The sequence below is a fragment of the Meriones unguiculatus genome, chromosome 21, assembly GCF_030254825.1.
Source record: "Meriones unguiculatus strain TT.TT164.6M chromosome 21, Bangor_MerUng_6.1, whole genome shotgun sequence".
NCBI lineage: Eukaryota > Metazoa > Chordata > Mammalia > Rodentia > Muridae > Meriones > Meriones unguiculatus.
The window spans coordinates 20,074,782-20,100,661 of NC_083368.1; the positions used below are offsets into that span (position 1 = coordinate 20,074,782).

The following is a 25,880-nucleotide window of genomic DNA, read 5'->3' on the forward strand; positions in this document are numbered from 1 at the left end:
CCGGGGCCTACGGGCTTTTGACCAGTTTCATAGTAGCAAGCATGGTCTCCCTTTGTGGAGGCTTCAGAGCAGTTACTTACTCCACTAAGAGCTACGCCACTATCGGACCATCTTGCCTTGTAGCGTGCAGGGTTCCTCACTTGGATAAGACCTTGATGCTTCTGTAGCAGACTACATAGTACTTTATGGTACTCTGAAAACTAGCCAGCAGGTAGTTTCTGCTATGCTAACCTCATTTTTCTGTTCATTTCTTTAGACAAATTAACTCTTACACGTCTTCCCTTCCACAAATAGGTATCAATATATTAAATATTGATTCATGGTAGGTCTACATTTAATAGGTCATAAATAGTGTGTTACAACTCAAAGTATTTTATTATCTGTAGTAAGGATAACAAACAAAAAAGTAATGTTGATTTCTGTCTTTTGTGGTCCAAGAGTGTGACACTATTGCATAGACAGCTAAGAGAGAATTATTGATTTGGAAGGCAAACTAAAAATTCTGTTGTCTGATGAATGTAAGTGATTATTTTCAATAGACAGCATTAAGGTACATAAACTGTAGTAGTCACTTAATTTTCGACATCTCTCTAAAGAAAGGCTAGCTTAATGCTAAGCTGTAAAACGGTAATCAAAGTGCAGTGTGCCAAAGACCTAGCTGTGTTTAAGAGTCGGGGAGCAATCCAGTTCCATTAGAGAAAAAGCTGTGGTCACAAACTATGCTGGCTAAGGGAATTTGAACTTTATCTAGGAATATTAGAAGCCAGGGTGGAAGATTATGGTTAGAGGAGTAAAAGAACAGTTTTACTTTAGAAAAGTTAATCTGTAAAGAAGGAGAGGACTTTCAGGTATGTGTCATTTTACAAAGGTCTGAATAATAAAGTCTGATTTTTAATTTTTGTTTGATCTGTATGGGTGTTTTCCCTGAGTGTATGAATGTGTACCACTTGTGTGCTTGTGGAGGCCAGAAAAGGGTGACACATGCCCTGAAACAGGAGCTTCAGACTGTTGTGACATAATATGAAGGTGGTGAAAATCGAACCCAAGTCCTCTGGAAGAGCACTTAACTACTGAACCATCTTTCGATCTTAGAGGTAGAGGGCAACAAATAACAAATCCAAAATTTGAGCCTAGTTATAAGGACAGCCTTGTCTTTATTCAGTAAACTATTTTTTACATTAAATTAGTTTTAATCATGTTTATTTTATAAATTAAAAGTGAGGATAAAAATCAGTCGATTAGAAATTGCCTGTTGCTGGGCATGTTGATGCTAGTACTTGGGAGGCTGAGGCAGTAGGGACATAGGAGTTCCAGGCCAGCCTGGGCTATGTGAGACCCTGACTCATTTTAGGAAGGAAGGGAAGGATAGAGAAAAGAAAGGAAGGAAGAAAAAGAGGAGGAAAAGGGGGAAAGAAGAGAAAAGAAAAGAATAACACACAAAAAGTTACTTGGTTGACTTCTTGGATATGTAATAAATCTGAAGATGATCCAGATTTATGGGACTACCAGATGTCAGGCCTTGAGAGTACCAGTAGTATAAAATACTGTAAAAAATCATGAGAAGTGTATTCTTAGGTCCCTTTACTGTGCAATTTAGCGTTCTACCTGTGTACCATAGATTGCCTTGAGAACACAAGAAAATAGTTGTCTTCTTGATTTTAAGCATCATGTTTAAGCATTGAGAAAGGCAATAAGTAGATGAAACCTGTTTTTACATATATATATATATATATATATACTGTGTTTACTATATTTACTATATATATGTAAAAATAGCTTCATTGAAATAAGTTGGGCCTGCTGGCACACATCTCTAATCTCAATACTCATGAAATGTAGGCAGGTAAGTTGTATTTTTGAAGCTAACCTGGGCTGTATTGCAGACCCAAAGGCAGCCTGAGCTACATAGGTAAACAATAGTTCAGCAAACCCAGGGTTGAGGCTACTGGTCCATGGTAGAGTGCTGGAGGCCCTTGGTTTAAACAGGAAACACCGAAGGTCTATGTTATCTGAACGTGGAGCACTGCTTACTTGAATTCTGACCTTCACATGAATTTTAAGAGGAAATGACCATACCTTTTGCATGCCAAGTAACATCTGACCTAAAATATAAAATCAAATGATGAGGGGGCATCATTGTGTTAGTCCTTAAAAGTTGGTTTGTATTTTTAATGTTTTGCTGTCTCTTCCACTGTCCTGTGGCAGTATGTTTGTTGTCTCAGGAAAAGTAGCAATATATGGTTCTGATAAAAATCCTTTGAGTTGGAAAGAATACATAAATTGTATTAATGTCAAAGAATATCTTGATTTCAGGATGCCCCTAAGTCGGGTACTAGTTGCAGCTCTCGCTGTTCAAGTTCCAGACAGGATTCTGAGAGTACAAGGCCAGAATCTGAAACTGAAGATGTACTGTGGGAAGACTTGTTACACTGTGCAGAATGCCGTTCATCATGTACCAGTGAGACAGACGTGGGGAGTCCTCAGATTAATCCCTGTGTGAAAAAAGAATATAGAGACGACCCTTTCCATCAGGTCAGTGTACAGTGTCGGGCGGTGTGGGGCTCTAGATAGGCTCCTGTGATGTACACACAGACGTTACAGAGGTGACAAAAGAGTTTACATTCATTTATTTAATACTTATAAGGTTTGTTTTTTTTTTTTAAAGATGGCCTGTGGTCCGGTTCCATTAGGCAATAAAGTCTTGGTGTTTATGTTGTGGTTGTGTCTCTCGTCTTTCACACATATATCCCTGAGTTAGCAGATGGAGTTCCGTGGGCCAGTTTTTTGTTTTAGATGCATAAGTCTTTTTGTCCTGTTCAGATTCATGTGCACTATGGCCTAAATTCTGGATTTAAGATAATGATTCAAAATCTGTGTCTCCTTAGTATCAAATTTGTATTAATTGACACCCATAGTCACATTATCCAATAGAAACGTAATGAAGTCATGAATGTAAGTTTATATTTTTCGTTAGCTGCAATAAAAACTCTTCTAAAAGGTGGAAATACCTATACCATTTTTTAACCAAATATGTTCAACGTATTATTCCTTTATTATATAATTTATGTGAAAATAGAAATGGTATAGACGGCATTTTTTCTATTAAGCCTACAAACTTTAGTCTGAACCCTTAATGGGTATCCCATTTTAGATTAATCACATTTAAGGTGCCGAAAAGTGCAGTTGAGTCAGATACTGCATTGAAACCTTTTAATATCCTTCAGTGCCCTAACTTTAACAAAATTCTCATCTTATAAACCTTCTCTCACTATACTGAGAATGGCATTGATGAAAGGCATCTCCATCTATGCACTCACCAGTCCAGACACCTGATGGACATTTAAAAATCTTTACCCTGGCTAGGGAAAGCTCAGGCAAAGTAGTGCTTCCTGAATAAGTACAAGGACCTAAGCTCAATTCTCAGAACCTGTATTTAAAAAAAGAAAGGGTGTTGTTGATTATTAGTATTTATTATCGATTTATCTTTTAGTTAAACAGTGGTTATTCCTAAACCAGCTGTATACCCAAACCGTCACACAGAGACTAGGATTTACTTAATTAATCTAGAGCACAATGCTGGCAATAGTTATTCTATCCTAAGCCTTCAAGCCTGCATAGTTTCCTCCCACTCAGATTTTCCAATATTATACTTGCTTTTAGTCATAACTTAGGTCCAATTCATCTCTCCTCCTCATTCCAAGTCCTGTCCTCAACTCTGCTCCCCTCCTCTCACTTGCTTTCTTTTCCTCCCCTCTGGACCAGGATGTCCTGCCCTATTCTCTCCATTGCAGCACTGGCTGGTTGCTTTATTGACAATTACAGAGAACAAATGATGGCATGTTTACACAAACTTGAGGCAGGTGATGTTTAGAATAAGCATCACAATGCAATGTCCAGATTGAAACCAGATAGTGAGATAGAGAAATCAGCATTTGAATGAACAGGGGTAAACTGTACACATTCCACAAGAACAGTATATCAACAAAAGGCTATGGTGGTACCCTTTCTTCTACGAGTATGCAGAGACAGAATGATCCTGGCACTGGCTAGCCTGCCAGCCTAGCCTGATGGGCAAGCTCAAGGCAAGTAAGAGAGCTGTTCTCTTAAAATAAGGTGGATAGTACCTGAGCAATGACACCGGAGGTTGACTTCTGACCTCTACATAGGTCACTCCCTCCTGCCCCCCACATACCTACAGAAAGACCGGACAGAATGAGTGGAGGAGGGAAAGAGAGAACAAAAGAGGAAAGGGGGAGAGAGGACTCAATAGAAAAATACAAGGATCTGAAGAGGTAACTTATGGGGACAGGTATATGAGTGGAGATAAGTAGTGTACTAATATGGCCAGTTTTGCAGTGGTCAGCCAAATGCAGTTCAGAGCAATGAGATACCACTGAACAGAATCAGATTTCAAAAACATTTAAAAGGCCAGGTGTGGTGGTGCACGCCTTTAATCCCAGCACTTAGAGGGCAGAAGCAGGTGGATCTCTGAGTTACAGGCCAGCCTGGTCGACAGAGTGAATTCCAGGACATTCAAATAAAGAAATAAACAAATAAATAAACATTTTGAGAAATTATCAGTATTGGCAAGAATTTGAAAAAGGAAAGCATTAAACAATATGTTGATATAAATTTGTACAACTGCTTTGGAGTAGCCTGTCGTTATCTGATAAATGTGAATGCATAATATAGTATCCTCTCATCCAACTTCAGTGACATTTTCAAAGATGGACACATAAATGTTCATCACACTGTATATGATAATAAAAAGTTAAGCCAGGTGGTGGTGGTGAAAGGCTTTAATCACAGCACTCAGGAGTCAGAGTCAGGCATATCTCGCTGAGTTTTAGGCCAGCCCGATCAGGATAGACTGGTTTACACAGAGAAACCCTGTCTTAAAAATAAAGATAGCATAGCTGTGATGATTATTCTTCATTGTCAACTTAACAGGATTTAGAGTCACCTAGAAAACACACCTTTGAGTGTGTTTGTGTGCATATTAATCTGAAGAGGGAAGAACTACCCTAAATATAGGTGGCACCATCCCATGATCTAGGATCCCTGACTGAATAAAAAGGAAAACCAAAGCCAGTTCAGGGTTGGCATTTCCCCTTTTCTGTTTCCTCATCGATGCCACAGACCAAGACACCCTGTAATTGTGTTCTTCCTGTCGGAATACACTACCTCAACTAAAGTTCTGTGAGCCAGAATAAGCCCTCTCTTGAGCTGCTTTCTCCCGGGTATTTTGTTACAGTGATGGCCAGCACAATAGCCTTAAAACTAACAAGTTAAAGCTTGAATAAGCAGTTTACGGCAGTAAAATTAAATTTACCCACATGTCAACTTGGGTAAGTTTTATGAATATAAAATTTCATTTATAAGTTGAAATATAAGTTGCTTTGTTTTTTTGAGTAAAAGCAATTTGAAGAACTGTTTAGTACCATTCACGGAAAAAATGAAAACATAAAAAACTGTTGTGTATTTGTGAACAAAAGCTTATGCAGTTGGGCTGTAAAAACATTCAAGGGAATAACAAGCGTGAAATTTACATTTATAGAACTTGCTGATTAATCAGAGACGTAAACAAAATAATCTCTCAGTTCACCTGACATGTTTTGCTTCAACACATTGAGAAGAAAGCTAAATATGGTAAAGCTAACTTCCTGAGCAGCTGAAGGAAATGTTTCACTTTAAAATATACCCATTGGTTTTGGCTTCAGGCCCAGTGTAAAATGACAGCAGAAAGAAAGCTCCAGGTGAGGTGTTGAAGAGGATGAATGAGTAATGTTTAAGGAGCACAGCACAGAGGTGTGGAGAAGATGAAGTATCAGATGAGAAATTGAGCTGAAAACTTTATTTTAAATATATACGATATTGAGCACATTTATGTACATATGAGGAAGCTAGTAGGGGGAAATGAAAAGACTCATAAAGGACAAAATCTGAAGTTACTGGCAGGGAGAAGCTCTGGGATAGCAGAGGGGAGGGAGTGGCTTGTGTTCTGAGGCCGGGAGGCTTGCTCTTCTAAGCAGGGACAAGAGCCAGAGAAAGCGATGCATGCAATAGTGGTTCTGTGGTATCCACATGGCAGGTCACCCAAAGAAGGCTGATTAATCGAAGGGTGATCATGTTTAAGGGAACCAGTGCTTTAGGTTTGATGGTCTTAGTGGCCTGATCAGATGGGAGGTGGCTGACAGTGACTCATTTCAGAGCTGAAGTAATCCAGGGTATGGCCATGGGAGTAGCTAAGGGTCCCTGCGTCTGAGGAAATGAAAACAGCAATGAGCAATCCGTTAGACTGCGATGTTGGGTGAGGCACATACATACTCATCCCAGCCGCTGAGTTTAATAAATGGATTGGAGTAACGAGAAATACCTGCAAACCGTCTTCCCTGTAATTCCATAAACAGCATAGATGCATGGGCTGTGTGATTTTTGTTGTATTTTTGTTTCACTTGCTCCTTGGTACGTAGTATTTACTTACTAAATACTAGCTTGGTGAATACCTGAAGAAAATACATTTAAAAATATGCCTCTTAGGAAAGTTATTTATGAAATTGTCTAGTAATTTGGTCCTGTGTGTTTAATGCCATCCTTCTGTCTTTCTATGAGATAAACACCTCTTAGCACTCTACCCTGCATATCCAATTGTGATATCCTACACTTATATTGATTAGTATTGGTTTGTGATTAAAGGTTCTTTTTTTTTACACAATTTCGTATTTTCAGGCTTCCACCAGGCTCAGTTTTTCAGACTTACTAGTTGTCAGGAAGTAGAAACTAATTTCCTTTAGCACAAAAACTACCAGGTTGTTTTCTTGTCTGGTTGTAGGTCTGTGTTAGGTTTTTGCAAGACTATTTTCTGTTTACCATCAAGATGTAGAATTCTCCTTGGGAAAAAACATTGAACATTTGGATTGGCATGTTCTTGTCAGAATATTGCCAAATACATAGTTTTGTTATATTTGTAAATAGTAACAAACATTTCATAGAAAAGGATTTTCTCTCCCAATTGTGACTAGGTATATAACAAAATAAAAAGACATATTCAAGTGATACTATTTTCTAGTAGGTACAGCAGGATTTTAATGACCTCATTCTCATATGTGGAAAACACCTGTGGTAAACAGATTTATGTGAGCTAAAACATAATTTAATGTTTCCATTTTGAATGAAGATAAAAGCAAAGCACTATAGATATGGATGAAGATAATAATAATAATGAAAACAATATTTAAACTTCAGCTTGAAAACCTAAGATCTTCAGTGTGTCCAACCTAAACAGGCCACACATGACCCATACTCTGAATGACATCAGCACGGCTGTTGAGGGGCGTCATGCTGCAGTGCCATAGGATGAAGTTAAAACTGTGATCACGTGCTCTTAGGTTTCTGTGATTTTGCTCTCTACTTGCTGTATATGTTTAAACAAAACTGCTTTCCCATATATATTTTACAAAAACACATATACATAAAGAGATACAAGGTTCTTTGGACCATCTCTAAATTGACCAGTTCTAATAGCCATCTTCTCTCTTGCCTTTTGTCTGTAAGAAAATGAAGTCAGATGTTTGCAAAAGTAATGAAAAAAGTACTTTGAGGACAGCAAAGAAGTTGATTTCTTATTCTGTCTCTAGATTTGCCTCCATTGTATAACATTTTCTTTGTGTAATTGAGCAGACCTGTAATTTCTGTTACACAGTGAGACTTGAACTCTGTTATTACTTGGTTAAAATTTGTTGCCTCCTAGACTTAGCACATGGTACTGGCTAGTGTTAATTGTCACCCTACAGGCTATGGAATCACCTAGGAGACAAACCTCTAGACACATCTGTAAAAAAACTACTGACACTAGCTAAGCCTCTAGGACACTCCTGTGTTTCAGCTTTTCTACTCTTTATACATTTTAGGCCCCCATGAGCATTCCCAGCCTTCAGAGAATAAGATTGAAACTTGGGGCCTTGTGTACTGCACATTGGACAGGTACAGGCCTCTAAGCAACATCTCTTGCTCTTTGCAGGAATGTTTTGATTCTAGTATATTTCAAGATTTATCAAATTTTCAGAAAACATTTGATACATATTTTGATACAAAACTTTTTCTATTCTAGCATACATTTTTGTCAAGAAGTTATGAAATATCACTTGAAATAAGTTGACAGTTAATAATATTTCAAAGCCTGCAAGCCCCTCAATTAGTGAACTGTATCTCAAGACCATGAAAATGTTGAGAAAAGATAAAAATGTTCAGAAAAGATAAAAGTTTTTCTCTTCTTTTTTATATGTTATTGACTTGTTAGACAACTTCAATTGAACTTTATTGGTGCACCTTTATTCCCCCCATATGAAAAATTACATTTCTTAAATTTATGGAAACATTTTTTAATATTAAATACCAACAATGTATTGATCATATTCCTCAGGTTACTATAAATGCCAAATATATCCTTTATATAAATGTGGGAAATATATCAATCCTTGAAATTCATGTGAGTTAGAAATGCTGTAATATAAACAATTTAGTTTTTTTCCAGCCCCAATGTCTTAGGGTTATTCTCCATATCATTATATTTTGCCGTTAAAGTGTTTCATTGATTTTGTTGTTACCTGAAGCCCAACTGTCCTGTTTTCTAATTCTGTTCATTTAATCATATATTCAAAACAAACAGCAAAACTTAAACATTTGATGCTTCATACTAAAGTTTTCAATTTTTTAACTTTTATTATTTCTTAAAACATAGAAGGATAATGTATTTATTTGAGAGAATACTTGTAATTCTTTATGTGAGTTCTTACAATGTTTGCTGTACCTGGGAAAAAAGGCATAATTAATCCTCTCCAGAAACGCTGTTTTAAAATTCTATAAAAATAACTATATCTTTTAATAAAGGCAAATGAGAGAAAATCTCTTCCAGGATGAGACTGAATCCTGTAGTTTTTCAAAGAGCTTAAGATCTCAGCTATCATATTTTGTATTGAATGACCATGAGCTGGACAGTTATCAGAATACAATATGGCATTCAAGTATTTTAGCTTTAGATAGACTAGTTGACAAGTACTTTTGCCAACATATTTTGATGTATATTTAAATGATATTTGTTAAGTTCTACATTTTATAACTGCATAATTTCTTATGTCATCTGTTTAATAGATAACTAATTTTAAATTGAGGTTTTAATGTAGATAAAATTGTATGTACGTAGAAATGGCTAATGTACAGATAAATTTGTTCCATTTATAAAGTATATATTTACCAATTTTTATTTAGTATCGTTACAACTATATATACACATACAACTATGCATAGTTTTGTAGACACTTTTATTTGTGAAATGTGATGAATGTGTTCAATTCTCTTTTTTTGTAGAGTCATTTGCCCTGGCTACATAGTTCCCACCCAGGATTAGAAAAAATCAGTGCTATAGTATGGGAAGGCAATGATTGTAAGAAAGCAGACATGTCTGTACTTGAAATCAGTGGGATGATAATGAACAGGGTGAGTTCTCAAACTTTGCTCTTTCTGGTAAAGGGTAAGTTTAGTGGCTATCAGTATATGAACTGATTTACCTAAATGTTAATAATCTATTCACTTCTCTTTTTTCACTCTGGAAATTGTTACCTTTGTTTTTTTTTTGGCTTCATCTTAAATGGTGATTTGCCAACAGGCCCCTTTATCCTTTGAACAGACAGTAGGGTGTGAGGTATGTGTGTGTCACAACTTAATTGTGAGGACAGAGGACAGCTGTGTGGTGTCTGTTCTTCCACCTTCACATTCTGAGGATCAAACTTAGATCATCAGGCCTATGTAGCAAGTGTTTCAATAAGTTATCTCTTTGGACTCCACTCTAGTCTGAACATTTCTATTGACTTGGAATAGATGCCACAGTGTAGATTGTGTGTGTGTGTGTGTGTGTGTGCGTGTGTGAATTTACTAGCATCAAAAACTTAAGCAGGACATTTGTATTGTGCTTACTTGCTTAGACATAATGAATAGTGTGTTCAGTGGTCAAACTCTTCAGTGGTTGAAGTTTAATACAAATACTATGGATTTGGTATTTGTTTCAGTTTTTATTGAAATTTTTTTGTTTATTACTACTTTCAAGGTTTTTTTTTTTTTCCTGATTTCTCTAGATAGCCAGAGCTTTTGTCATATTTTGTGTAGGACAGGAATTAAAATAGCTGCATCTAGAGATTGACAGGCTTCATATCATAGTTCTCACTGTGAACATTTAAAGCCAATCAGCCAGGGAACTTGGGGACTTGTAATGAGTGGTGCTCTGTAGCTTAACCATCTGAGAGCTGCAGGATAACTTCATCAGAGTTACTTAGGGTGTGAGTTTAAATGTGAGCTCTGTGATAATTCAGCTTTGCCAATCTAGCATATTAAAAACTTGTTTTTCCCATCTTTCACTTTTTAATATCCTTTTCTCCTCCTATTTAATTTCTCCCTTTATATTTTATTTACAGTTTTTAGGGAGGCGTTTATTTACATACTTAATTCAGAAGAAAACTACAAGTTAAAGATTTATTAAGTAGTTATGACTTTTTAAAATTACATTTTTGTTTAATTATTTGGGGACCAGGATGCATGTATCATATTGTGCTTGTGGAGTTCAGAAGCAATTCTCCCCCACTGTGGGAGTCCTGGGGGTCATACTCAGGTTCTCAGGCTTTGATGGCGGGCATCTTTATCTGCTAAGTCATCAATAGCTCCTGCATCTTTTCTTGAACGAATTGGGTTTAATTTAGCATGTGATCTTACCCTTATAGTTAAAATGTAATAGGCTCATTTTATAAAGTATTAAAAAATTAAAATCCTATTATAAAATATAAAGTTCCACAGGAATGTGTTTTACTTTAAATTTAATGTATGTACACTTTCCTTTCCTTTCCTCTCCTCTGTCTCTCTTTCTCAGGTAAACAACCATGTACCAGGCATAGGATACCAGATATTTGGAAATGCCATCTCCCTTATCCTGGGCTTAACTCCTTTTGTTTTCCGACTGTCCCAAGCCACAGACTTGGAGCAGCTCACAGCCCATTCTGCCTCAGAGCTTTATGTGATTGCATTTGGTTCTAACGAAGATTTCATGGTTCTTTCTATGGTCCTAATAAGTTTTGTGGTTCGTGTATCTCTTGTATGGATCTTCTTTTTTTTGCTATGTGTAGCAGAAAGAACATATAAACAAGTGAGTGTGTAGAATATTAGTTTACCTTTTTCATAGCCCTCAAAAGTATTCTATAAGGGATTGGGACAGGAGGAGGGAGGGAACCACAGGGGGGATACAAAGTGAATAAAGTGAATAAAGAATTTTTAAAAAAGTACTCTCTAAGTATTTTAGTATTTCACTAAACACTTTGATGTAATTATTTTTGCTTCTCTTTTGTACTAAGTCATAACAATTAATGTTTTGCTGATTGTTTTTATGCAAAATTCTTCATCTTAATCTTTTTTTAGCGATTACTCTTTGCAAAACTCTTTGGGCATTTGACATCTGCAAGGAGAGCTCGGAAATCTGAGGTTCCTCATTTCCGGTTGAAGAAAGTACAGAATATAAAAATGTGGCTGTCTCTCCGCTCCTATCTTAAGGTAGAATGCTTTTGATAAATGCTCTATTAACATACCGTCTTTCCCAGTAGTTCCAATTTTCTTGTCTATATGTGGGGTGGGGAGTTATTATAGTCAGCAATTTCTCATTCAAAGGCTGGATTAAGAATTTTGTTTCTTCCTAGAATAGTTTTCACAAGCCAGCAGAGGGAGCCCACTACTTAAAAACCAATCTTGAGGAATCTGTAACCAGTGAGACCTACTACTTTTTATATAGTTCTGTCTTCACATGCTGCTCCTTCATTTGATCTTTTAAATAATCTTGCAGTTTGTGGAAGTAAAGTATGAAAACTCTAGACCCTAGGAGAAGGCAAACACTTGAATTAATTTTAATAATACCTTTTATCCTGGGGATTTTGTTTTTATTGTAAACAGCAGTAGGTTTTATTATATATGGAATATTCAGGCAAGTTCAAGGATATTTCTGGAAACTGAAATGATATTGAAAGTTGTCCCACTGACCTAGCTCTTTAGTACTTTTTTTATTTTGAAGTAACAATGAAAAAGTAGGAAAAGAATGATTATTTTCTCTTAACATTTAAGATTTTTTTTATTGTTCTGTTTATCAGTTTGACTTGTTAAATTCAAGTTTGACTCAGTGTATACTAGGAAATGCTACAAACTGACATTTCTTTTCTCACTGTTATATTTATGTTTTATGGTTGATGTGTATGGTCTTTTTTGCTTGGTTTAATGATAACCATTTAAAATCTTCTTGTATTTCCAACCCGAAGTAGGTATTATGTTTTTTATACATTGCTGATTTTATTCAGAAAACATTTATTTAATGTTAATCATGTTCCATACATTCTTAATTAGAACTAGAATTATCCTTGCAAACTTCTTAGTTTCTGACATTCACTCTTTCACTGATCACCATCCTTTCTGCTTGCAGAATATAGCTTCAGTCTGTTCATGTTTCTGTATTTCCATGTCCACCACCCAAATTGAAACCATTAGTCATCTACATTGGCCTACTAAAGCTGCTTTTTTTTTCTTATCAACAGTTTTTGGTTTTTTTTTATATTAATTACAGTTTATTTACTTTGTATCCCAGCTGTAGCCCACTCCCTCATTCCTACTTAATTCCACCCTCCCTTCCTCATCTCCTCCCTGCCCCTCTCTAAGTCCACTGATAAGGGAGGTCCTCCTCTCCTTCCATCTGACCTTAGCTTATCAGGTCTCTTCAGGACTGGCTGCAATGTCCTCCTCTGTGGCCTATCAAGGCTGTTCCTCCCTTAGGGGTCGGGAGGTCAAAGAGCCAGTCACTGAGTTCATGTCAGAGACAGTCCCTGCTCCCCTTACTAGGGTACCCATTTGGATACTGAGCTGCCATGGGCTCCATCCGAGCAGGGGTTCTAGGTTATATCCATACGTGATCCTTGGTTGGAGAATCAGTCTCAGAAAAGACCCCTGTGCCCAGATATATTTGGTCCTTGTGGAGCTCCTGTCCTCTCCAAGTCTTACTAACTCCCCCTTCTTTCATATAATTCTCTGCACTCTGCCCAAGGTTTGGTTATGAATCTCAGCATCTGCTTTAAAGCTGCTTTTTAACTGGGTTTCCACCATTAACAATTCTTCCCTTTGTTACTGTCTTCAGCCTGCTGTGAGAGAGATTTTTAAAAACTGAGATTTGATCATATGATTCTTACACCTTTCTGAAGTTCTGTTACAAAACCTTAATATGTTCTGGCTGCTGATGATCTAGGCATTACTCTTCTACCTGTCTCTCTTGCTCAGTGTAAAACATTCTCCTCTCTCAGCCTTTGGACTGTGTTAGTTCTGTAAAAGCACTGTAATCCTCCCTGCTTTATGCTTTTTTCTGTCTACAACAGTGCTATATGCCATCTTGTTTTTGTTCCATAGATCATGTAAGTACCACTTTCTTAGGAAGCTCTTCCTAGGCACACACTGCTAATCCCCAAATCTAAATTAATCTCTCTGACATTGATCTCAGAGCACTTGGTGTATTCCTTCCCTTCATAGTGCTCAGTGCAGCTTATCACACATGTCTGTGCATAAGAGTTTAATGTTTCACTCTCCTGCTGGTCCTGTGAAGGGAGAGGTTTTACAAGTTTTGTTTCCTGATGTGTTTCTAAAACCTAGCACAGTGCTTAGTTTTGAGCAGGTACTCAAGAAACAATTGTTGAATAAATGATTATAGTGTTGAACAAAAAGTTACACTAATGAATCTATGCTGTGCAGGCACTGCATTTATAGTATTGTAAAATTATAAGAAAATATTAACACTTTACAATTCATCAGACAAGTTAGATATATTTTCAGCATTATAATTTGAGTCTAACCCGTAACACCTGCATGAAAATGATCTACTATTTAGTAAATGTAGTTAAAAGTGTTCTCTGTTTTTCCCCCTAGCGCCGTGGTCCTCAGAGATCGGTTGATGTCATTGTTTCATCTGCTTTCTTACTGACAATCTCAGTTGTATTTATCTGTTGTGCTCAGGTGAGTTAACTTGTTACATATAGAAATTCAACCATCATTAGATAAATATACAATTTCTAAAAATAGTTTTCAATTATTTTCAATTAATCCACAAGGTATTAGATATCATTCTTCTTTTTAACGAAGTATGTTTTGATTCTTTGCCTCCTTGGCTCCTTACTGCTTACTACTGAACTTCCCACCTAAACCCTCTCTGCCCACTCTAGTCTCTTTTATTCTTTCACGTCTCATTTGTCCTTTTGTGTACCCCCTTCTCATTCTTCCTTATTGTCTATTCTATTTTGGTCTTCTTTCTATTTTTTAGGTTTTGTCCACATTTGCACGCACATACACACATGTGTATAATACAGGCTTTGAGCCACGTATGAGGGAGAACCTGCATATCTTTTTTTAGGATTGAGTCACTTTGTTTAATATATTTTAAAATCCATATATTTTCCTGCAGATATGATTTTTCTTCACAGGTAAATAAAATTCCATTGTGTGTATGTAACACTTTTATTATTTTAGACAGGTTTTTTTAAGATTTATTTATTTTTATTTTATGTGTATGAGTGTTTGGCCTGCACGTTGGTATGTGCGCTATGTTGGTTCTTGCTGGCCATGGACATTAGAGAGGCATTGTATGCCATGGAACTAGAGTTCTACACATTTGCGAGTCACCGTATAGGTATTGGGGACTAAACCTCTGTCCTTTGCAAGAACAGTAAGCTCTCTTAACCACTGAACTCCCACCCGAGCCCCCCAGACAGATTTGAAAACATGTTGTGTAACTTTTTTTAATGTAGGATAAGAAATTGCATTTTATTCTTCTCTTTCATACATATAAGCTTATACTCAAATGCCTTTTTAATTAATCTACAGTGAGTAATTTCTGTCTAGAATCTGTGTATTTGTTCTTATCTCCTAGAGATATGAAATTCTTAACTGTGAACCATTACTGTGATTTGACCTCGACATCTTTGAAAAGAATTCTCCGTGGTTCTGTATTTAACAATCACAAACTATAAACATCCACCTCAGATATACTTAATAATTCTCCTTTGAAACCCCAATAATGCTAATGGTTGGGGTTGGCTTGTATATATTATGTACATACATGTATATGTGAATATTCTTAATATATAAGTATATATGAATTCACAAGACAATAAGGCATCAAAAATTAAGAGAAAGCTTAAAAACTAGAGCAATTATGTATATGCATCCATCCTGTGATAATCTTGGGTAAGAGAGTGAGGTGACTTGTCAGTCCTAGTTTTCCTAACTTTATGACCACATGAGTTTAGGAATTGTTTAGGAGCAGCATCTCTCTGTAAATATACTATAAAGTTGGAGCCCTCAAGCCTGCAGCCTTGATTAAAGGTAGGTAAGTAAAACCATGTGGCTGTCAAACAGGCAGAAGCAAGAAACCCATGTCTTACTCTGGATGACAAAGACAGGAAAAATTTCCCTCCTAAGAATATATAATTATAAGGCTGCCCTTACCACAGGGTTAGGGTTCAGTTTGGCATTACATATCTCATTTTAAAATTCCCATGTCAAGAATTTAATATACAAAGTGGTCCTTAGCCCTTGGATACATAGCAGAAGTAAACCAACACTGCCCGAGGGGATGACTTTAGTTTAGACCTGACAGAATTTACACAGACTCAAAAACATGAAGAAAAATTTAACGAGTCAACAGATCAGAAACAGCAGGATTAGTTTGCTAACTGTCAGATAATAGACTAAGCAGATAGAAACCAAGTTTGCTTGAAATGATTAAAGAACACTGTGAGAAAAGAACAGAGGTTTTTAACAAGAACCAATAGTGTCTCAGAGAAATGAAAAAACAAACAAACAAGGATTAAAACTTACATTTAGTGAACTGGGATACTGAACGAATTGCCTACAATCTAGGATAGATAGAGATAGGAAGTACAGAATGGATATTGAGATGTGTGGTGACTGATCAAATGTCTGACAGGAATTCTAGGAAGAAAGGACAGAACTCAGTATTTGCAGACACTGAGACTGAATCCTTCAGAACTGATGAAATTCTTTTAATGTACAAGGACAGTTTGTAAAACTTTCCTGTGCACTGGGCCACAAAATAGTTAGCAGCTAGGCAGGGTATGCTAGTACAGGCCTGCACTTGGGAAGCGAGGCAAAAAGATTTAGAGTTCGAGGCTAGTAGGACTGTCTCAAAAAACCAAAAACTAATACCCAGCTAATAACAAATGACACAGACCACAATACCTAGCTACAATATTCTCAAGGCAAGCAGACAGCAACAAGGAAATTTATACCTTAAAAAAAAAACTTTAAAGAACTTACATTTCAGTAAAGTGGTATTAAGCCACTTTAGTGGCACAATTGGGAAATATGAATTCTCAATTACAGGGGTTACCACAGCTCCCAAATGTTTATATGGATTCCAGGAGAAATGAAATCCTCATGCTTTCATGACAAGCATTTTACCATCTCCCCAGCACCTTCTTAGCTCATGTTGTAGTATAACCTTGATAGCAGAACCAGAGAGAACAAGAAAAGGACAAACTCTTCAATTCAGGGATCTTCAACTTCAGAAAGTTCATTACTGTAACTTCATGCCTATGGTTTGTTAAATTTGCAAACTTCATTTGTAAAACAGAAAACATGCAGTTATCTCAATAGTTGCAGAAAACAAACTAATTTTTTAGCAGAGACTCTTCTAAATATGGATTTTTATTTTTTATTATATTTATTAATTTTACAAAATAATGGGCTTTACTGTGATACTTTCTATATGTACACTGACCATTGACCATCTTCAGTTCTCAGAGAATGGTTGGTATTGCACTCACATGCAGTTAAACAGAATACTATTTTGTTGTTTTTTAAGTTTTGGTTAGCTTTCTAAAATTCATCAGGAAGCACAAAGCCAAGAACAGCACAGACCTTTGAGGGACAAAGTTGCCTGACTAGATAGAGATATGGAATCATGTCCAAGGTACAAGAAGACTGTGCCATTGATAGAGAAGCGGAGGGCAACAGCAAATGAAGCATGAGTTCTGCAACCCTACATAGGTGATACAGTGGCATCATAGACGATCCAAGAAGGCTTACTTGATAAGGCAGGAAAATGAGACTGCAGTAAATTTAAAGTATTTCGTACTTGAAAATAACTTCTAGGTAGAATAAAGATTGAAGTATAAACTAAAAGTTTTTAAGTTCAATCACAAATGTGTGGGCTGCAAATAGAATATGGGGAAACACTGGCAAACATGACTTCAATAGGAATGCTACAAATCTATTTTTTTTTTTCTTCTTCTTTTTCTTTTTCCAAGACAGAGTTTCTCTGTGTAGCTTTGACTGTCCTGGTCTCACCTTGTAGACCTGGCTGGTGTTGAACCCACAGAGATCCGTCTGCCTCTGCCTCCCCAGTGCTGGGATTATAGGCATGTGCCACTGTGCCCAAGATTAAAGTAATGAGAGTACATTTTATGCCCACGAGGATGAGTGTAAACAAAAATGAGGGCAGACAGAATTTGATACATGGCTGAGTATACAACAGTACCACTGTTAGGAGATAAATGTGTACCGTCTTACAAAGTTGAAGATATGATTACCCATAAGCTAGTATTTTACCCCTACATATTAAGACCTACAGGAAGCCTTGCATTTGTGGACCAGGTCACAGATACAAGACAGTTGCTACAAGTTGGTGATGAAGAAATTGGCAGTAACATAAATAACTAGTTGTTGGAGCAGACCAAGATAATTATAGGAGTTAAAATGAACTAATTCAAAGTTGAAAGCTTCAACACTGCTAAGTCTTGGAAACAAACTGGAGCTGGCAAGATGGCCCAGTGGGCAAGGGTGCTCGCTTCCGAGCCTAGTGATCTGGGTTCAGTTCCCAGAAGCAACACAGTGGATGGAGATAACTGATTCCTGAGGTTGTTCTGTCATCACAGTGTATGCAATGTGGCATGTGCGTGTGTCTCCTCTCCTCCCTTGGGGAGAATAGATAAGCAAGCAAACAAATAAATACAAGGAAACGTAAATTGGATAATGTGGTACACTGGCTTAAAGATGAATGCTGAAGGTTGGTGACGCGGCCTTGTGAGAGAGCGGCAGAGCACTCGCCTAGCCTGCACAGAGCTCTGGGTGTGTTGTGTCCCCAGTCCTAGGAAAGGAGAAATGGAACCATAGGACGAATAGTTTTTCTAAATTAGTAAAGGCCTTCCTGGAAAAGGTAAACACAAAATTTACCTTGGAGTAGAGTGGAGTGTTGGTTCAGAAACAAGGAACAAAGAAAATGTGAAGTTTTAACTGAATTGGAAGCTTTAATCTGAAGTAAATACTATAAGATTAATATTCGATAAAACTGATAGAACCTGTAGGTATTGGTTATGTTCTCTATACTCCTGATATGCATAAACATTTCATGATAACTAGGGTTTTAAAACAGTGCTACATTTATGAGCAATCCGTATAAAGTGGCATTTGTTTTGGAATGAACTCCTCACACTGCGTCTTCCCTCTCTTTCCTCACGCCTGTCCAGCTGCTCCACGTGCATGAGATCTTCCTTGACTGTCACTACAACTGGGAGCTGGTGATCTGGTGCATCTCCTTGACACTGTTTCTCCTGAGGTTTGTGACTCTCGGATCAGAGACAAGCAAGAAGTACAGCAATACCTCCATACTACTTACGGAACAGGTGAGGTTCTCACGCCATAGGTTAGTCTCTGTAGAGCGCGGTCCAGGGGCGCGCGTGCGTGTGCTGCGACGGGTGTGATGGAAAGGGGGTTAGGGGAGATGGAGACAGACAGAGGGACACAGAGGGAGGACAACCTATAAGACTCAGCTCTGTTCTATCACATATATTTCAGGGATCCAACTCAGACCATCAGTCTTGGCATAAAACACCTTTCCCATCTGACAGTCCATGTACATACTAACTTAAATCATTTTTGCTTATTTCATATTTTTCAGGACTATATTTTTATTTGTGCTGGGAAGCTAAACTTAAATTTTGATAGTACACAAACCTTTTTTTTTTTTCAGTGTTTCTGCCTTGATTCAAATTTCAAACCTAATCTGTTTTTATGTTCCATTTTCATTTGGCAGGAAAAAACTAGTATTTATAAAAAATGATAGATTTTAAATCATTACTGGGATATGATAGCTTTACAGTGTAACAGAACCACATTAGAATGAGTTTAAATTTTTATTCAACAGCTAGAGTAAAGCATAGGAATTTTGATAATTGATTTTATTTTATATGAATTTTCTAAATATTTTCTCTTGCTATTTCCTAAGAATTGTACAAAAGAAATGTGTGCTAATGAGCTTGTCTGAATGTTTTAGTTAGGATGAGCTCATATTTTAAATAGCCAGTAGTTAAATAGTCTTGATTAGATGGAAGAGGAGAGCTGCCAGTAAAGACAGTCATCTCTAACAGGCATTGGGGCTCATGGAATTGGACAGGTCAGCCACTTCCTTAACTTTACTGTGAGGCTGATGGCTTCTTGGCCTTCTGCACCTCCCGTCAGTTCTCCCTGTAGACTCACTACCATGTGTGTTTATGGGTTTGCTTTCATAATGACTTCTGCCCTTGATCTTATAGCACCTAGAACTTCTGTTAGATACATTGTTAGTTAGTCCAGTCCACAGGCTGCTGACTCCTGGGTTCCGGTTGGGGTTGTGGCTCCAGAGCAAAGTGGGAAGGGGAACAAGTGGGTGAGCGCAGTGTGATAGTGGTGTGGAGGTAGAGCCTTCTCAAAGAAGGGACTGACCCAGGTGGGCATCCCAGAAGTACTTATAAGGGACTTGATGATAAAGCTATGTAAATATTTTAATAACTCATAATTTTTTAAAAATATGAACCAATTTGTTGAGTTTATTCTGTTATAATTTATTTTCTAAGTTGATCTGGCCCTGAATAATAGTATTTAACCTTTTAAGTTTTCTTATTATAAAATAAGTTTATTATAATATCTGGGATATATAAGAACGCATAAATATTTAAATCATTTGTAATATTAACACCCAAAGAACCACTATTAATATTTTGGTGACTGTCTTTCAGATCTTTTTAAGAATGTGTATTTGTGGGCTGGGGATATAACTCATTGGCAAATGACTGTATAGAATGCATGAGGCCCTGGGTTCAGTCCCCAACTCCATAACAGAAAAGCATATATGTTATCATTTTAAATGATTTTGCCTACGCGGCTTTTTTACATAAAAGATAAACCTCTACTTGAAAATGGAGAAGAAACCTAACAAAAAGGAGGAACTGACACTTGTGAATAATGTTTTAAAACTGGCTACTAAACTATTGAAGGTAAGAAAAGAGTTGAAATTGTTGAGGAATGTGCTGTTCTGAAATTGTATCTAGTCTCTGTAGATTCTGCTTTGTACCTAGTCGTCATCATTACCTAAGTTGCTTTCAAATTACATCTGAGCACATCTATGCAGTTTTGTTTCATTTTTCATTGCTCAAATAATCCATATAACTTATTTTAAAGGTGTGTTAAGACATTTACCAATATTGAGATTATTATAGATGTGTTTTTTAAAATCAGTTTCACCTAGAATACTAGATAACATTTTACAAAAGAGTATTAGACATTAGCTCAGAAGTTGTTCACTTTGTACTTCATAGAGTAGTCTTCTGCTTTCCCCAGGGCAGCTTAAAAAGCAGTGATACATTGTCATTGTTATATGTAGAGATCGTTAGTAAATATTTAATTAAAAATCATTTGTGATAAATCAAAGACTGTAGAAGCATGTTTGATGTTATAATGTCCTTGAGAATTAGGAAAAAGTTTATTAATGTTGCAGCAGGGCCTTGCTATGTAGCTCTGGTTGGCTCATATAACTGTTGCCCAAGGAGACTTCCTGTCTCAGTCTCCTGAGTGCTGAGATTACAGGCAACATGCTTGGCTCTCTGGGGACAGTGCAAAAGGATATTTTCACCACTGCTTTATGGTATTGCTTTTCTTTGTCAAGATAAAAGCATATTTAAGAATCTCAATTTCTATAACTAATTGAGCATACTACTAAGAATTTTAAGTTTTCAGGGAATGCTGTGAAGTGAGTTGCGACTCAGTGATAGGGTTAGCCCTCTGTCAACAAAAGTATTGGTTGAGGGTAGGCTGTACCTCACAGGAAATTGAACATCAAAAAGATTCAGAGGAGGTAGGTAGAGGGATAAGGAGATAGGTAATTATTAACTGCATTCTGTTTAAAATTTCTTTAAAAGAGTCTTGAGGAAGATGATAGGTTTAAATAAGCAAGAGAGTACAAACAACACACTTTTTTTTTTTTCTAAAAAGATACCATGAATTAATGGTTTTCTGTTTATTCTTTATATTGGGTGTCTTCAGGGTACCAGGCCCTGTGGCAGGCAGCAGGGACTATAAGGCTGAGATACTGTAAAGTAGAGACAGTCATAAGAGTAAAGCACATGGCACAATAATTGATCTGTTTTGATACAATTGAGAATTTGGGCCTTAATGTGAATTGTACCTTTTCTCTCACTTTCCATGGCCAGTAATTCACAAGGCCATGATTCAACTAAGTTGCTCTAGCCCAGCCCCTGTCAGTACTGCTTCCGTGAGACTCCTGTCTCTTACTTGAGAATCTGGCACAGAGCTTGAAAACATTTTTGCTTACTGCTCGCTATCTTCCACATTGTCAGCCCAGGGACCCTTTTCATGCATTACTGCCCTGGCTTACGTTCCTCTAGTGTCTGTTTATGGTCAGGTCCGCCTAAGGAGAAGCCAGCTCTTTGGGTCAGTGACTCACTTGTGTTTGGGCTCTAACAGTGCTCAGCAGCCCATAGCGCCCTCTCCTGCTCTGGCTTTCAGGAATGCCTTCCTCAAGCCCTGCTCTTTGTAAGCCATGTCTGCTTGTCTCTGGTGGAGGCCTCATTTTTTAAATTATTTGCATGCTTGCTAAACTGTAAGCCTTCCAGTTCTAGGGCTGAACTTGACCTTCCTAGAGCCAGCATAGTGCCTGGTATGTAACAGACCTTTTAACATTTGAATCATCCAGTTTACCAGTTAACTGTATGTTTGAAGAGATGAGTTGACTCAAATAAGAATTTTTATTCACATGCACATATTATCAGAAGACTTGGCTAATAATACTAATAATTCTACAAGAGTAGTGTCCTCTTATATTTTTGGTTGTGAGCCTGGCCTTTAAAGGCTGAGCCATCTCTCCAGCCTGAATAGTGTTCTCTTTTAGCTCCTATTCCAGCTCTTATTCCTAAACATATTCTGTCAGCTAGTAGGCCAGGACTTTACTAGGTGTTTATTTGTAACAAGAATTAGAACTACAAATTTATAAAATTATTTTAAAGGAAGTCATTTTTCTTGAAAAAAAAATTAAAACTACTATTAAAATTTACTTATTTTAAGTCTAGATATGTTTAACCTTTCTAAAAAGAATCCATAATTTATAACTTTTGAATAGTGATTTTTTAACTCTTTCTTGCACATTGAAGATTTAGTTTGACTGGAAATTCTTCTGGCATCTGAGGCTAATGTTTTCTCTCCTCTGCTAGGAATTGGACAGTCCCTTTAGGTTGTATGGACTCACAATGAACCCGCTGCTGTACAACATCACCCAGGTTGTCATCCTGTCGGCTGTTTCTGGGGTCATCAGCGACTTACTTGGATTTAACTTGAAGGTTAAAGCTTGCAAGCTTTCTTTTGTTTTCTTTAACCCTGTTACTCTTGAGATTTCGCATGCATAATGGGTTCATTTTGACAAGTTTGTATACGGTTAGTACCAGTGGCTTCCCATTTAACTTCAGGGATTTTATATATCATGGAGTCTCATATTAGTAGAACTTCTAATCTGGAGCAGAATTTATTATATATAGGACTCCTCTAGGCTAAGAGGAAGTATTTATTTTTCCTCATTAATTGAAACTGATTCTAATGATTCAGTAACAAGAACAAATGCCGTATTCTTTTGTTGGCCAGAAATGTATTATTTATATAGCAGCGGATACATCCTCCAATACATGTACAAATAAATGTTAGTGAGGAGTAGAAAGAGCATATTAAACAGGTAGTAGATGCATATTGACATTTCGCAATAAAAGCAAACAAGAGAAATCTGCCTTTCACCCCTGTGCTTCAGATGGGTTCTTAAGCAGAGAAGGATGAAGGAGCTAAAACATGTCATTCTGAGCCTGTGAGTGGAGCTGAAGGGTACTGTGTAGTAGGACTTAATTTCTGTATTAATAATGATCATGACTTGTAATTGTTGTCTCTAGCTGTGGAAGATTAAATCATGACAGTTGAGAGAAATGAAGATGTAGCCTGTTTGCCAGAACATGAGAGCTGATGAAGCAGTCCGGAAGCAGCCACTGGCCCTGCTCCAGGAGCCTGCTGGGAATGAAGTGTTTACATCAGACTGTATTGTGCAATTCTTATATTTATTTTATTTGTTCACTGTTTTTTTGTTTTGTTTTGTTGTACGTGTGTGTTTCTTTTCTTTATTTTTTTTAAACATTTGTTTTAGTCTGTTTTAAGCATTGAAGTTCTTAGTTGTTGAAAGGGTGACAAAACTGATCCAGATACCTGAGATCCTGGTAATTGTTCACAAATAATTGACAGACAAATTGTGACAATAGAAGCCATTGCTAATCACTGTTTCTTCATCAATGCCGTGAACTTGCCTTACTTGAGGAAAACTTCAACTCTGAAATAGTGCATTGGACTCAACTAAACACAGCATTTTCTTTGGTAAACCACGATCCGCTCAGGATCACTCTTGAGAGAACAGTACTGGGATCTAACCTGATTAAGCTGCAGTTGAAGCACCCTTCAGTATTACTACATGGTATTATGTAACAGGTCAACAAGTGCTCTTTGATTATAAAACTCTTAATGGAGCAATAATTGTAAATGGTTACCATACTGTAAAATATTTTGATAAAATTAATTAGTAATAAATGTATTTATTTAAAACACTGAGCTGTTTGCACAGCTCCAACTGTGCATGCTCAAAATGTGCACTTTTTAAAATGGTTTCTCTTGATGTATATCTTTATGTGGGATATGTTACAGTGTACTCGGGCATAATATGGTATCCTTCTGAGGGAGGTCTAGCCTCCTCTCACAAGTGAAGTGCCTACTGCTGTTACTAAAGTGCGTTAACGTTTACTCACGAGAATTTCCCATGGTACACTATAGCGTATGCTGTTCCTACCACACTCAAGGTAAGCTCGAGAATAAAGTTAAGAACCAACAAAACATTTCTCTGATTGCTAGTTACAAAATTTCCAAATTTTCCAAAAAGACAGCTTCCGCCTCCCAGTTCTAGCCTCCAAATTTAATCTGGTGCACCCCCTCCCCTAGCTCCATTACATAAGGGCTATTTTTAGATGCTTTTAACATGGAAACGTAGCTTCTCTCTCCTTCAGTAACTTGTCAAGTGTCCAGTGGGAGCTTGCCATGTTTCCTGTTGGTAAATAGGGCAGATATGAGAGTTCCTGCATTTGGCCTTGATTCTAAGTTGTTACATTCGTACAATCAGTAGTGTTTTAAAAATGTTTTTGTGATTTTTTTTTTTGTTGTTATTTTTATTTAAGCTAAGCATTTGGTTCCTCAAACAAAGAATTTATTTGAAACAATCTAGAATTTTCTTGGTGCAAAGTCATATTCATATTTTTAGAATATATTAGGGACTTTAAAATAATTAATTGTAAATAATTTCTTTGATTGGTACAGTTTTAATTCCCAAATCACTCTTAAAATCAGGAATGTGCAGAGAACAAAGCCTTGTGGTACAGTGCTGCTCTTCCCATTCCTCTGACCAGCCTCAGTTAAGCCTCACTGTAGAGTGCTCTTTGTACAGGAAACAGCAGACAGCATTGTGTTCCGTTTGCCTGTGTTCTAATATGTCCAATAATGACCAAAGTGCATTCTGAGTATTTTCAAGGAATGTATTACTGGAGCTTTAAGAACATACTTAGTTTCTCATGTGAAGAATTAGGCTTTGTCTGGTGTTTCTTCCTGTTGTCTAATGTTGAGGTTGTTTTTAGGCACTATATTTTATAAACTTTTTCAAAATAAGGTACATACCTATACAGAACTTAACATTTTGCACAGAGTATATCAAATATATTTTGAGAATAAAAAAGTACAGCATGAGTTCTGTTAGGAATAAAAAGATGAGATTATCGTATCTTACAAAAACTTATTTCAGAATGGAAATATTTTTGAGAAAGGTAGCGAAGTATACAGACCTAGGAAAATGCTTGCATTAGGTTAGTTCTGTTTGACATAGAGTTTGGAGATGATTGTATAGTAAACCTGTCAACATGACGTGTTGACTGTGCTTTAACGTGGGCAGTAGTAGAGTACTGAAAGAAAGATGTTGTAAGCCGTTTCCTAATGTTAACAGAACCACTTCAAAGTAGTAAGTCGACATCCCTGCCTTGAAGAGCACCATGAATGTAAGAGTTGAAATTGTAACATACCACATTATAGAGAAAAAGCAATCCAGCGGTAGAATTATGGCAGATGTTGTGTGCTGTTTCTTTGCTGCGTGTTGTTTTTGAAAGTTTGAACAGCAAGTTTAAAATAAAACATTCTATGACTGACTTGTATGTGTGTTGTTTCCAGTTATATGTATGAGTTGAGTTTGTGTTTACTGGAGCATGAGCCCCAGTTAAACCCTTTAGACAAGGGGCAGTGAAAATAAAGTTTTAACTGTCTCTCCACACCCTGGATTTTGTTCAAGTCCTGGTAACGTGATAGGGTAACAGTACATACACGAGGATTCTTATACATGAGTAACGCTTGCCCCTGTA

At 36.9% G+C, this 25,880-nt stretch overlaps 1 protein-coding gene across 4 annotated transcripts in view; it reads left to right on the top strand.

Annotated features, from left to right (window-relative positions):
- Phtf2 (putative homeodomain transcription factor 2) overlaps positions 1 to 25,670 on the top strand; it is a 127,523-nt gene extending 101,853 nt beyond the window's left edge. Inside the window, exons 10-18 of one of the 4 annotated variants that reach the window (XM_060374030.1) lie at positions 2,314 to 2,532; positions 9,367 to 9,495; positions 10,916 to 11,188; positions 11,458 to 11,589; positions 13,987 to 14,073; positions 18,603 to 18,758; positions 20,292 to 20,387; positions 22,617 to 22,742; positions 23,337 to 25,670. In XM_060374030.1, the coding sequence (XP_060230013.1) occupies positions 2,314 to 2,532; positions 9,367 to 9,495; positions 10,916 to 11,188; positions 11,458 to 11,589; positions 13,987 to 14,073; positions 18,603 to 18,758; positions 20,292 to 20,387; positions 22,617 to 22,742; positions 23,337 to 23,357 (1,239 nt within the window). In that variant the 3' untranslated portion in view covers positions 23,358 to 25,670. Of the gene's footprint in view, positions 1 to 2,313; positions 2,533 to 9,366; positions 9,496 to 10,915; positions 11,189 to 11,457; positions 11,590 to 13,986; positions 14,074 to 18,602; positions 18,759 to 20,291; positions 20,388 to 22,616; positions 22,743 to 23,336 lie in introns of those variants that run through there. The other 3 variants (XM_060374031.1, XM_060374032.1, XM_060374033.1) reach the window with 3 other exon arrangements.
- Positions 25,671 to 25,880: the final 210 nt, after the last annotated feature.